At 34.5% G+C, this 12,578-nt stretch overlaps 2 protein-coding genes across 4 annotated transcripts; one reads left to right on the top strand and one right to left on the bottom strand.

Moving 5' to 3' along the window:
• Window positions 1–5,028: 5,028 nt before the first annotated feature.
• LOC105262228 (putative nuclease HARBI1) lies at window positions 5,029–10,167 on the top strand. 3 transcript variants are annotated; one of them, XR_009344195.1, is made up of 2 exons: window positions 5,029–6,959; window positions 9,241–10,167. XR_009344195.1 is itself a non-coding variant. In XM_059131597.1 (2 exons), exons 1-2 carry the CDS (start codon window positions 7,425–7,427, stop codon window positions 10,048–10,050), a joined length of 927 nt encoding a protein of 308 aa, XP_058987580.1. In that variant the 5' UTR covers window positions 6,984–7,424; the 3' UTR covers window positions 10,051–10,149. The 3 variants fall into 3 exon arrangements, 2 of the variants coding, with proteins under 2 accessions (XP_058987580.1, XP_058987579.1); XM_059131597.1 differs by lacking the exon at window positions 5,029–6,959 and adding an exon at window positions 6,984–7,541 and having other exon boundaries at window positions 9,241–10,149; XM_059131596.1 differs by lacking the exon at window positions 5,029–6,959 and adding an exon at window positions 7,548–8,473 and having other exon boundaries at window positions 9,241–10,146.
• Window positions 8,464–10,979, bottom strand: LOC109613806 (uncharacterized). Its single transcript, XM_020038951.2, has 2 exons — window positions 10,177–10,979; window positions 8,464–9,143 (listed from the first exon to the last, which is right to left on the bottom strand). The coding sequence occupies exons 1-2, from the start codon at window positions 10,231–10,233 to the stop codon at window positions 8,601–8,603; spliced, it is 600 nt and encodes a 199-aa protein (XP_019894510.1). The 5' UTR covers window positions 10,234–10,979; the 3' UTR covers window positions 8,464–8,600.
• Window positions 10,980–12,578: the final 1,599 nt, after the last annotated feature.

Here is a 12,578-nt window from a genome sequence, read left to right as displayed (position 1 = left end):
AAACACATCCTCGACGTCGAAAGTAACACACACACATTCTCAATTTAAGCACACGTACGCAAATGACACTCAATTATGACGACGACATGGTTCGATGTCATCCTCGACACCCTGCATTTAACCTTAGACAATGGCACACATGAATCAAAATGGGGGATGTTGTTTGTTGTCATTGCCTATCAAATACATAGCGCATGATTGAGTAGACAAAGTCAGTTTGTCGAAAAAATCACAATTCATACAATTCGTCTTGTGCTGGCCTTTATTATACATCCAATGGATTTGGGGACAAGTTTTCTCATATCAACCAATTAGAATCTTTGTTATTGAATTTACGCAGTCATCTAAGGTTGAGGCAGAGTTTACAGATAGATCACCGGAAGATCTCATTCTCAATTCTAAATCATTATCGCTTACATCACGTAACTTAGATTTCATATAATTACGGATATTAACGATTGAAGTTTCAGGATGAAGTCTGGAATAAAAACTGTTTTGCGACGTGCGACAACAACAAGCTGATTAGAAGTTGATGGATCATCAACATTTACAGCAGCCGAAGGGTTTGAAGGAGCTTGCACCACAATTGCAGGTGGATTAGAAAATGCTCTTTTGGAAGTCGTACAGAGATTGAGGTTGTAGCGTTGGAAGTAACATCCCAGTCTTTACGATTATCATGAGAAAATAGTTTATTACTATTAGGTGAAGAATTTGGCGAAATCGGAGAATTTAAGCTGATTAAATTTTCGAGACCTAAATTATTTGTTTCGATATTGTTAACAACAGCTGAAGCTTTTTCCCTCTTTGGAGAACCATCAGATAATTGAAACCTGTTAAAAATATTTCAATTTTTTTGACAGACAAATTTAAACTTTTTTTAACTTATCGATTTCAGCCTTAGATAATGAACTTGAAGATCTCTACAATCAAAACAAGACCAACGTAGACCTTTAGTCTTGTCAGTAATAAAATCATACTGTCTACCATTAAAACCAGCACATTTAAGATGCATAAAATTATCGCAAATAAAACAAGAAATAAGATGCTCATTGATGTCTCTAACTGAAAAGTCTTCGAAAGAGCAAGCCATTTTTGTAAAATAACAAATTAGATAAAAATACCAGTTAATAATTTTTTATATAAAATAAAAAGGTAGACTGTGTAATGTGAACACGGTATAATAACCAATATACTATTAGTGCCTAAAAGTATGCTAAAAATCTATTATTACGTACAGAACTGTTAAAGGGGAATCAGCTACAAACGTCAAAACAAACACGACGAAAATAAAACAAAAATGTAAGTACAAAATAAAACAAAACACTGATGTTTTACGCTGAAAATATTTAATAAACTTATTAAGCAAGAAAAAACACTTTATTCACAAAAACTTCACACTTTTGGAAAAAAGATAAATAGTGTTAATTTAAATATCACAATTTAACACTTTTATTGACGCTTTAAACACACAAAAATGAATTTTAATTTCGTTAGACGAACACACAGAAAATAAACACTTTCAATCGAGCAGAGTTGCCAGAAATGTGTTTACAATCTATCAATCAGACTCACATCCTCTGCCCCACCGTGGTGATTATGTCGCTTTACCGATCGTTCATTTTGCATCTGCGCAGTTTGTAAAGTGAGTGCTGGCTAACAGATTGCGAGTCTCTAGACCAGAGTCAGTCCAGCTTCCATTGTTTCGTTCTATACATTAAAAGGTTGCAAATGTGACAAATTTCTATACTTATGCCATGGAGAGAAAACGCAGTCATGTTATGCCCTGTTTGATCAAACGCAGTACGTGACATCCAACCAAATGCTCTATGTCTCGTCATGTCGGTCAGGCTCAAACCCATGGATGTTGAATGGTGTGTCATACAAAGGCAAAGCGCAATCGCTACCTGTTTTTCCGGCATATGAAAAAAATATATTTTTTGTAATAAAGTATTTCTTGGCGAATATTAACATATTTCAGATACTTCTAATTGGTCCCCACAAAATTTTCACATTTCGTGGTTATTGACGAAACAATCCAAAATGTCAATCCTTTTTTTTTTCTTATTTTGATTATAATTTTATACAATTTTGCCTCCGGTACTGAGGTGTAAATGAAAATGAGTGCTACTTTAATTCACGTAAACAACACTATATACTTCCATAGTTTAATTCTGTGAATATTCGGTTATTGAGTGAGAGTCATATCTCTGCCCACATACTTTATTTTTTAAAGAAAACTACATGTAGGTAGAAAATAGGCAAACAATATTTACCTATTATTTTATGACCAAAAATTTATAATAGACATCAATAAATTTGGATTGTCCAGTATATTTTCCATTTTTTTATTCGTTTGATGATTTCTTTGCATATTTTGTTACTGAATGAGAGTCATCTCACTCTCATCTAATAATAATAAAAATCATTTTTCATAATTGGCTTGGTACTCAAAATTACAGCACACACAAAAAACACATCCTCGACGTCGAAAGTAACACACACACATTCTCAATTTAAGCACACGTACGCAAATGACACTCAATTATGACGACGACATGGTTCGATGTCATCCTCGACACCCTGCATTTAACCTTAGACAATGGCACACATGAATCAAAATGGGGGATGTTGTTTGTTGTCATTGCCTATCAAATACATAGCGCATGATTGAGTAGACAAAGTCAGTTTGTCGAAAAAATCACAATTCATACAATTCGTCTTGTGCTGGCCTTTATTATACATCCAATGGATTTGGGGACAAGTTTTCTCATATCAACCAATTAGAATCTTTGTTATTGAATTTACGCAGTCATCTAAGGTTGAGGCAGAGTTTACAGATAGATCACCGGAAGATCTCATTCTCAATTCTGTACACTCCGCAAATTTGTCCCATAAGCCTTTCTTGGTTTTCTATGAGGTTTGTAAAGTCCCTCTACTGAAATTTGGTGTATTATCCTCCGTTTATCAGAGAAGGAGCATTCGGTGGAAACCTTCCAATTCAGTATGAGCGATTCATCTGTGTTTGTAAGGGTGAGATCAATGACCTCCTCCATATTTTTAATTTGAAAATTAGCCTCATTACCCCTGTTACATATTCTGAGATTATGTTTAAGAAATTATTAAGGGAGATTAAGCTCAAACTCTTTTTAGCCACGATACACGTTCTAACCTTTCGGAGGTAAAAAAGTAGTAAACCGTTCACTCCCCAGCCCAGTCAACTTATTTTTATACATATAGGGCTCCTGGACCAGAGTGAGAGTGACTCAGTCAAGCCTTAAAAAACACTTCCGTCGATGCATGCTGCAGCATGGCGGAAATAAAGCCGTCCGGTCCCGGTGACTTGAAAGGTTTAAGGAGTTTATGGCCCGCAGGATTTTTTTATCGTTCGTTCCCACGCTTCTCACACCCGCCCCTGCCGACCGAGGGGGCCACATCCCTATACGTAGAGAGCGCGTACACACCAAAGTCTGGACTAAGGCGGGTTAGCAACGGTTGCACACCGGCTACAAAAACTAAATCAGCCAGTGAATAAAATAATAAAAATAAAAGACACACACAGATTAATAGACAAAGGTTAACAAGGTACAGATTTTTAAAATCTCTACTCATTGGCGTCTACTGTACCGCAAAGGGAATTGTAGATCAAGTGCCAGATGATCAAGCAGCTTAGTAATTTATAACAGAATTTCAATCTACTGTTTACAACTATTACTCAAAGGCGAGTTCTACTAATTCCGCTTGGGGAGATGTAGATAAGATGCCGTAAAATGAGTTTGGAGAATTAAGAACAAAGACATGAAACAATTAACGAGTACTCATTAAACAAACATAAAATTACATATGTAGAATATAGTTCTTTATTGTATTTAATGGATTACTTAAGCAAATAATGTTAAATAAACTGTTAGATACACCAGATGAAACAATGATATTCTTCGAAGAGACATCTTTAAAAAACTTTTTGTGTACGATTATGTAAAAGTTGAGGAATGGCGCGATACACCTATAATTATTGACGGCACTCCTATTTCCTGATTTATGCAGTGGATTAACAAAGCTCGATAGCCAATAGCATGGGAAATATCTTTTAGATAGGGAGAAATTAAAAATTTTAGTGAGAGGTACAGAAATTTCAGTAGCGCAAGGTTTTAAAATGTACGTTGGAACGCCGTTAGGGCCTGGAGAGAATGAGGAGCGTAGTGTTCTTAACCCATAGAAAACTTCGTCATCTGTCAGGATAATACGGGGAAAATGATTTAATTTCTCAATATTATAGCTGTAAGAACTATTAAAAGTATTATGGGTATAAGATGATTGAAAAAACTCAGCAAATAAATTAGAAATCACTAAGTTGTCAGAAGATTCACTACTGCCAAGTTTCATACTACTGGGAAATTTATGTGCCTTCCTTTTAAAATTTACAAATTAAAAAAAAGTTTTTGGGTTTATGTAGCAGGTTTTGTTTCATTTTTATTAAATATTGGGAATAACATTTGCAGTTTTCAGAGTTATATATACTCCTTGCGGAAGAATACTTTGAATAGTTCAGTGCAGTATTCGACATTTTAAATTTTTTGAATAATCTGCTTTTCAAATTACGTAAACTTTTCAGTGAAGGGGTAAACCAAGAAGGACCCTGATCTAAATTTTGTTATACTATAGGTACATAACTAGATAATGCAAAATTAAGTTGCTCATAAAGTTTTGAGACACATAAGTCAATGTCATCACTAAGATGCCATATAGTGTTAGATTAAATAGAGCGCAGTTTGTTTTCCCAATGTTACGCCTATCAATAGAAGCATTAACACAATTAGAATTCAGGGAAGAGTTTCTTAATTCGAGGTTTATCGAAAGCGTAGGGTGATAACTGTCTTCAGGGAGTACATAGGGAGAGCATCTAGAAATCGAAATATTCAATGAAGACTAAACAATTAAGTCTAACAACCTGTCTTTAACATTTAACACATGGTTTACTTGGTACAGACAAAGCTTAAAAATCTTATCCCAAAAGTTATCGAAACCTGTTGGGTAAGTCAGAGGTATGTAATCTAGAATATTGTCACCTGAGGTCCAAGATACCCAAGGAAGGTTAAAATCCCCTAAACAAATTAATGCAGAATTATCTGTAAGCAACGAAGACACCTCTGCAAATAAATCTGCATGGTTAAGAAAAATTTCAAGTTCAGAATTAGGTGAAATATATGAACAAGTTAAGAAAATAGTATTACCAATGATATTTAATTTTACGCAGATAAATTCGATATTAGGATCCGCTGAGACATCAATCATTTCAGAAGGAATCGAGATATGAACTGCTATTAGAAATCCACTAGCTTTTTTCGATAATCTATCTTTTCTGTAGACTTGGTAATTACCAGAGAATAACTCAGTGTCCAGGACATCAGGTTTTAACCACGTTTCAGTGAAATCAATTATTTTATATTCACAAAAGAAACTTTTAAGGAAAACATCTCTAAGCTTAGTGTTTAATCCTCTTACATTTTGACAAAGAATCGGACAGACGTCATTTAGTTTTTTTGGCGCATTCACGATGTTTACAGACTTATCTACATTGGAGCGTTCTCTACAAACAAATTCTTTTACCAATATATCATTGAGCCAAAACGAATTACTAACAAAAGTGTTAAACAGACTATTAGGAACTGTTATTTTAAACGACGAAATGTCGCGCACCTGAAACAAGTTAAATTTAAAGATGTTTAAATCATGTTTAAATTAACGATAGAAGTTTCAGGATGAAGTCTGGATATAAAAACTGTTTGCGACGTGCGAAGACTGCACCACAATTGCAGGTGGGTTAGAAAATGCTCTTTTGGAAGTCGTTCAGAGATTGAGGTTGTAGCGTTGGAAGTAACATCCCAGTCTTTACGATTATCATGAGAAAATAGTTTATTACTATTAGGAGGAGAATTTGGCGAAATCGGATAATTTAAGCTGATTAAATTTTCGAGACCTAAATTGTTTGTTTCGATATTGTTAACAACAGCTGAAGCTTTTTTCCTCTTTGGAGAACCATCAGATAATTCAAACCTGTTAAAAAATTTTTCAATTTTTTTAAAAGTTAAATTAAAACTTTTATTTAACTTATCGATTTCAGCCTTAGTTTCTTTAAAAAGGCAATGATAATCAACTTGAAGATCTCTACAATCAAAACAAGACCAACGTAGACCTTTAGTCTTGTCAGTAATAAAATCATACTGTCTACCATTAAAACCAGAACATTTAAGATGCATAAAATTATCGCAAATAAAACAAGAAATAAGACGCTCATTGATGTTTCTAACTGAAAAGTCTTTGAAAGAGCAAACCATATTTGTAAAATAACAAATTAGATAAAAATACCAGTTAATAATTTTTTATATAAAATAAAAAGGTAAACTCTGTAATGTGAACACGGTATAATAATCAATATATTATTAGTGCCTAAAAGTATGCTAAAAATCTATTATTACATACAGAACTGCTAAAGGGGAATCAGCTACAAACGTCAAAACAAACAAAAACACGATGAAAATAAAACAAAAATTTAAGCACAAAATAAAACAAAACACTGATGTTTTACGCGGAAAATATTTAATAAACTTATTAAGCAAGAAGAAACACTTTATTCACAAAAACTTCACACTTTTGGAAAAAAATAAATAGTGTTAATTTAAATATCACAATTTAACACTTTTATTGACGCTTTAAACAAACAAAAATTAATTTTAATTTCGTTAGACGAACACACAGAAAATAAACACTTTCAATCGAGCAGAGTTGCCAGAAATGTGTCTACAATCCTATCAATCAGACTCACATCCTCTGCCCCACAGTGCTGATTATGTCGCTTTACCGATCGTTCATTTTTGCATCTGCGCAGTTTGTAAAGTGAGTGCTGGCTAACATAGTGCGAGTCAGTCCAGCTTCCATCGTTTCGTTTTATACAATAAAATGTTTTATACTTGTTATGCCCATACATAATATATAATAATTTCATACATAATTTCAATCTACTGTTTACAACTATTACTCAAAGGCGAGTTCTACTTGTTCCGCTTGGGGAGATGCTGTAAAATGAGTTTGGAGAATAAAGAACAAAAACATGAAACAATTAACGAATACTCATTAAACAAACATAAAATTACATATGTAGAATATAGTTCTTTATTGTATTTAATGGATTACTTAAGCAAATAGTGTTAAATAAACTGTTATAAATAACACAAAGTGACCTCATGGGGTTGTTAAGCTCATAGTTAGTTCTCGCAAACGACACTTTTTAGGGGTTCGAAATTACGAGTTCTGCGAGAAGGAACATTATGGTATATTTCATTTCATAAGAAATGGAGAATCAATGTTACCGCGTACTAGTTTAATGATAAATAGTGCTCTTAACATAAAACGTCTTATTTCAAGTGATGGAAGGTCAATTAATTATCGACTCTCATAAGGAGGAAGAAGTTCGGAAACGTTCCAGTTTAAACCACGTAAAGCGAAAATTAAGAACTGAATTTGTACTGATTCAATTTTATCAGGTAAAATTTATAAAATGGACTCCACAATACACAGCCATATTCTAATACTGGACGCACCAAGCTAACAAATAATCTTTTAGTTACGTAAGGATCATCAAACTCTTTAGACCAGCGCTTGATGAATCCTAGTAAAAATTACGCTTTGTTAACGCAAGAATCAATATGCAAATGAAAACGAAGCTTAGTATCTAATATTACGCACAAATCAACGAAAGAATCAACATTATCCAATTTGTGGGAGCCAATAAAGTAATTAGATAATAAAGGTTGGGATTGAAAGAAAGACAACTTTTTGCATTTTGTTAGATTAAGGGTCATACCATTTGCACTACACCAGTTTACGAGTGAGTATAAATCATATTGTGAAGAGATTTGATCGCTAAAGCGGCAAATAGACCACACAAATTATTTGCGCAAATTCACACTTATTTAGCACACACACGTTTGCACAAATTTCATTCGAAGTAAGTACTCAGCGAGTGAAGTCATTCGAAAAAAATGTTTGAGAACGCAGCTATTGCCGTCGCTTTGGCACTCGCCATAAAAAAGAAGCGCGAAGAAGAAAAAAAATTAAACACAAACGCTTGTGGGCAAAAGAGTGGCTAAGGAAACGGCCAATTTTTACTCATGAAAATCTTTTGGATGAATTGAGAAACTCATCCACAGACGATTTTAGAAATTTTCTTAGGATGGATGAACAATGTTTTGATGATTTGTTGGGACTGGTGACTCCTTTCATAAAAAAACAGGACACTATTATGAGGGACGCTATTCCGCCTAGCCAACGTTTATCAATCACCCTCCGTTATTTGGCAACTGGAAACTCTTTCGAGGACCTAAAATTTGTCAGTGCAATTTCACCGCAAGCCATTGGACACATCGTGATGGAAACATGCGAGACAATTATTAATTGCTTAAAAAATTGGTTTCAGGTAAATTTTTGTTTTTTATTTTAAAATTCAAGTTAACATTTTTATAAAACGTAAAAAATTACATACAGTGTAGTAAAAAAAAATAATTCTATTTAAAGCTTTAAAAATAAATTAAATAAGTTAAATATTAAGACTCCGAAAAGTTCATGAAGTATGCCGCAGCTGTTTCTTGGTTGTTGTCTTCTATACCACCCATATGCTGCGCCTGACTTTTTTGTACCGGCAAATACACGAATCGCTTCCCGGATGATTGTACGGAGTTACCAATCCCTGACCGCTGCGACGAGGGGATATTTTCCTTTTCGGCGGACGTAAAAGTAAAATGTGTTTCGTTGTCGGCAATAATCGGACTGAACTGTGAGTATGGCGTTGACGCGCGGCTTCTTCTCAAAAATATGGAGTCTTCGTGGAGAGGCCCCAACTGACCTGGCGTTGACGCACGACTTCGTCCCATATTTAAGAATTCTTCGTGGAGATGCCCCATTTGACCCTCGTACAGAATGTCGTTAATAAAACGATCAGCAAAGAGTTGCTGCTCTGGGGTCATTTTTCTCAATTTTGCCGCGTACACCTCAGCCATTTTTGCTTGGTCATCCGAAGGTGGGGACGCAATATCAATCAGAGCGTCGCAAGAATCTTGTGGCTTTTTCTTTTTAGGAACTTTATCTTTCTGTAATAAAATAAAATATATTGTATATAGTTTGTACTAATTTAAATTAAGTTAAAATTATATATTTTATAAATAAATATTTTTTTTAATCCCACAGCTTCCTACAACACCAGCCGAATGGGAGAGGATCGCAGAAGAATTTTCCCATAAATGGAATTTTCCACATTGCATAGGAGCAATTGATGGAAAACACGTCGTCATTAAAAAAACCCCAAAGTCTGGTTCAGCTTTTTATAATTATAAGAAATTCTTCAGCATCGTTTTGTTGGGTGTCGTCAATGCCAACTACGAGTTCATAATGGTAGACGTTGGAACAAATGGTCGATATTCTGACGGAGGTGTTTTCAGCAACAGCAGTTTTGGTGAAGCGTTTGTGAGCAAGAACCTTAAATTGCCAGAACCAAAACCTGTTCCTATGAGTGAAAAGGTGCTACCCTATGTGTTCATTGCAGATGACGCATTCTCGCTGACAGAGAATATGATGAAACCATTTTCCCAAATTGGCTTAAGCTCGGAGAAAAGAATTTTTAATTACCGTTTAAGCAGAGCTCGTAGAGTTGTGGAAAATGTGTTTGGGATTCTGGTTTCTCGATTTGGAGTTCTGCAACGAGCGATTCAACTGTCACCAGAAAAGACGGAAACAGTAGTGTTGGCCTGCTGTTATTTACATAAATTTTTGCGAAGGCAATGCGGGGATAAGTACATTTCTGGGTTACTGGAAACAGAGAACACAGAAACGGGGAGTATAAATCACGGTTCATGGAGAACCAGAGAAACATTTTCTTCATCACTGCCAAATTCACATTCCCGAAATGCAAGCAACAATGCTAAAACAATTAGGGAAGAATTCCGCGACTATTTCAATCACGAGAATATTGTACCTTGGCAAAATAAGTTTGTAAATTAATAGATTTTATGTTCCACATTTTTTTAAAAATAAATATAACACCCAAAAATTCCAATTTAATTACTTTTTATTTTTTTTTTTTCTGAATAAACACATAAAACACATAAATTCAAATTGTTTACTTACTTCTCCTAGCGGAATTGGAGTAGCCATTGTCGTCCGTGATTCCCTTAGTTTGTCCATGTCACTCCGGAAATTCAGTGCATCGGCATAAAACAAACTGGGCACGCTTTCCTCATCGTAGCCAACACCACTCCTCTCCAAATCGCTGACCTTCTTGCGGTAGTTGCGATAAGCAGTACGCAAAGAATTATTTTTTTTTTACTACCGCCGCTTTGTCACAATCTGGGTAGAATTCCTTATACTTTGACAATAAAGTGGAATATTGGGAATTCTTTATGTCTCTGTTTGCATATTCCTTCGACCTTATGTCCCACAGAGCAGGCAAAGATCGGTAAACTTCAATAAAACTTCAAATTCTGTTCTTCTTCTCTTTCCATTTTTAAAAAATAACAGCAAAAAACAAACAAACAAAACTACGGCGGCAAGTCAAAAATTAATTTCTATTCTTCTTCCTCTTTTGTTGTGTAATGCTTGATTGTTTATCAGGAACTGAACAGATTTAGTGCAAACGCCCACACACCACACAAACAAGCCGAAAATCTAAATGGTTTTGATTTTTCAGATCGATTTGCACAAACTCGTACGTGTGACACATACAACCTTATTTCACTAACACACATAAGCGATTTGCACAAAAATTTGTGTGGTCTATGGGTCGCTTAAGTGAATTTGTGTGAAGAAAGAGCTTCACATCATCAGCGTTCATTAAAATTTTGGAAAAACGAACTACGTTTTGAAGGTCATTTAGGTAAAGAACTAACAGTAATGGGGCCAAGTGACTTCCCTGGGGTACACCAGATGAAACAATGATATTCTTCGAAGAGACATCATTATTTTTATTTTTAGATTTTAAAATGTACGTTGGAACGCCGTCAGGGCCTGGAGAGAATGAGGAGCGTAGTGTTCTTAACCCATAGAAAACTTCGTCATCTGTCAGGATAATACGGGGAAAATGATTTAATTTCTCAATATTATAGCTGTAAGAACTATTAATAGTGTTCTGGGTATAATATGATTGAAAAAACTCAGCAAATAAATTAGAAATCACTAAGTTGTCAGAAGATTCACTACTGCCAAGTTTCATACTACTGGGAAATTTATGTGCCTTCCTTTTAGAATTTACAAATTAAAAAAAAAGTTTTTGTTTTTTTTATGTAGCAGGTTTTGTTTCATTTTTATTAAATATTGGGAATAACATTTGCAGTTTTCAGAGTTATATATACTCCTTGCGGAAGAATACTTTGAATAGTTCAGTGCAGTATTCGACATTTTAAATTTTTTGAATAATCTGCTTTTCAAATTACGTAAGCGTCTCAGTGAAGGGGTAAACCAAGCAGGACCCTGATCTAAATTTTGTTTTACTATAGGTACAGAACTAGATAATGCAAAATTAAGTTGCTCATAAAATTTTGAGACACATAGTCAATGTCATCACTAAGATGCCATATAGTGTTAGATAAAATAGAGCGCAGTTTAATAAGGTTTGTTTTACCAAAGTTACGCCTATCAATAGAAGCATTAACAGAATTGGAATTCAGGGAAGAGTTTCTTAATTCGAGGTTTATCGAAAGCGAAGGGTGATAACTGTATTCAGGGAGTACATAGGGAGAGAATCTAGAAATCGAAATATTCAATGAAGACTAAAACATTAAGCCTAACAACCTGTCCTTTACATTTAATCCATGGTTTACTTGGTACAGACAAAGCTTAAATATCTTATCCCAAAAGTTTTCAAAACCTTTTGGGTAAGTCAGACGTATGTAATATAGAAAATTGTCAGCTGAGGTCCAAGATACCCAAGGAAGGTTAAAATCCCCTAAACAAATTAATGCAGAATTATCTGTAAGCAACGAAGACACCTTTGCAAATAAATCTGCATGGGTAAGAAAAAATCTGCATGGGTAAGAAAATTAGGTGAAATATATGAACAAGTTAAGAAAATAGTATTACCAATGATATTTAATTTTGCGCAGATAAATTCAATTTATGATCGACCTAAATAAATTGGGATTGTCCAGTATATTTTCCATTTTTTTATTCGTTTGTTGATTTCTTTGCATATTTTGTTACTGAATGAGAGTCATCTCACTCTCATCTAATAATAATAAAAATCATTTTTCATAATTGTTTTGGTACTCAAAATTACAGCACACATAAAAAACACATCATCAACGTTGAAAGTAACACGCACATTCTCAATTTAAGCACACGTACGCAAATGACACACAATTATGACGACGACATGGTTCGATGTCATCGTCGACACCCTGCATTTATGGAGAAAACCATGTAAATATTCGAGTCAGCCATGCCACGATCGAACCTTAGACAATGGCACACATTAATCAAAATGGTGGATGTTGTTGGTTGTCATTGCATATCAAATACATAGCACATGATTGAGT

The sequence above is a fragment of the Musca domestica genome, unplaced genomic scaffold (assembly GCF_030504385.1).
Source record: "Musca domestica strain aabys unplaced genomic scaffold, Musca_domestica.polishedcontigs.V.1.1 9, whole genome shotgun sequence".
NCBI classification, from domain to species: Eukaryota; Metazoa; Arthropoda; class Insecta; order Diptera; family Muscidae; genus Musca; species Musca domestica.
Note: the sequence above shows the minus strand (reverse complement) of the source record. Positions and strands in the feature narration are given on the sequence as shown.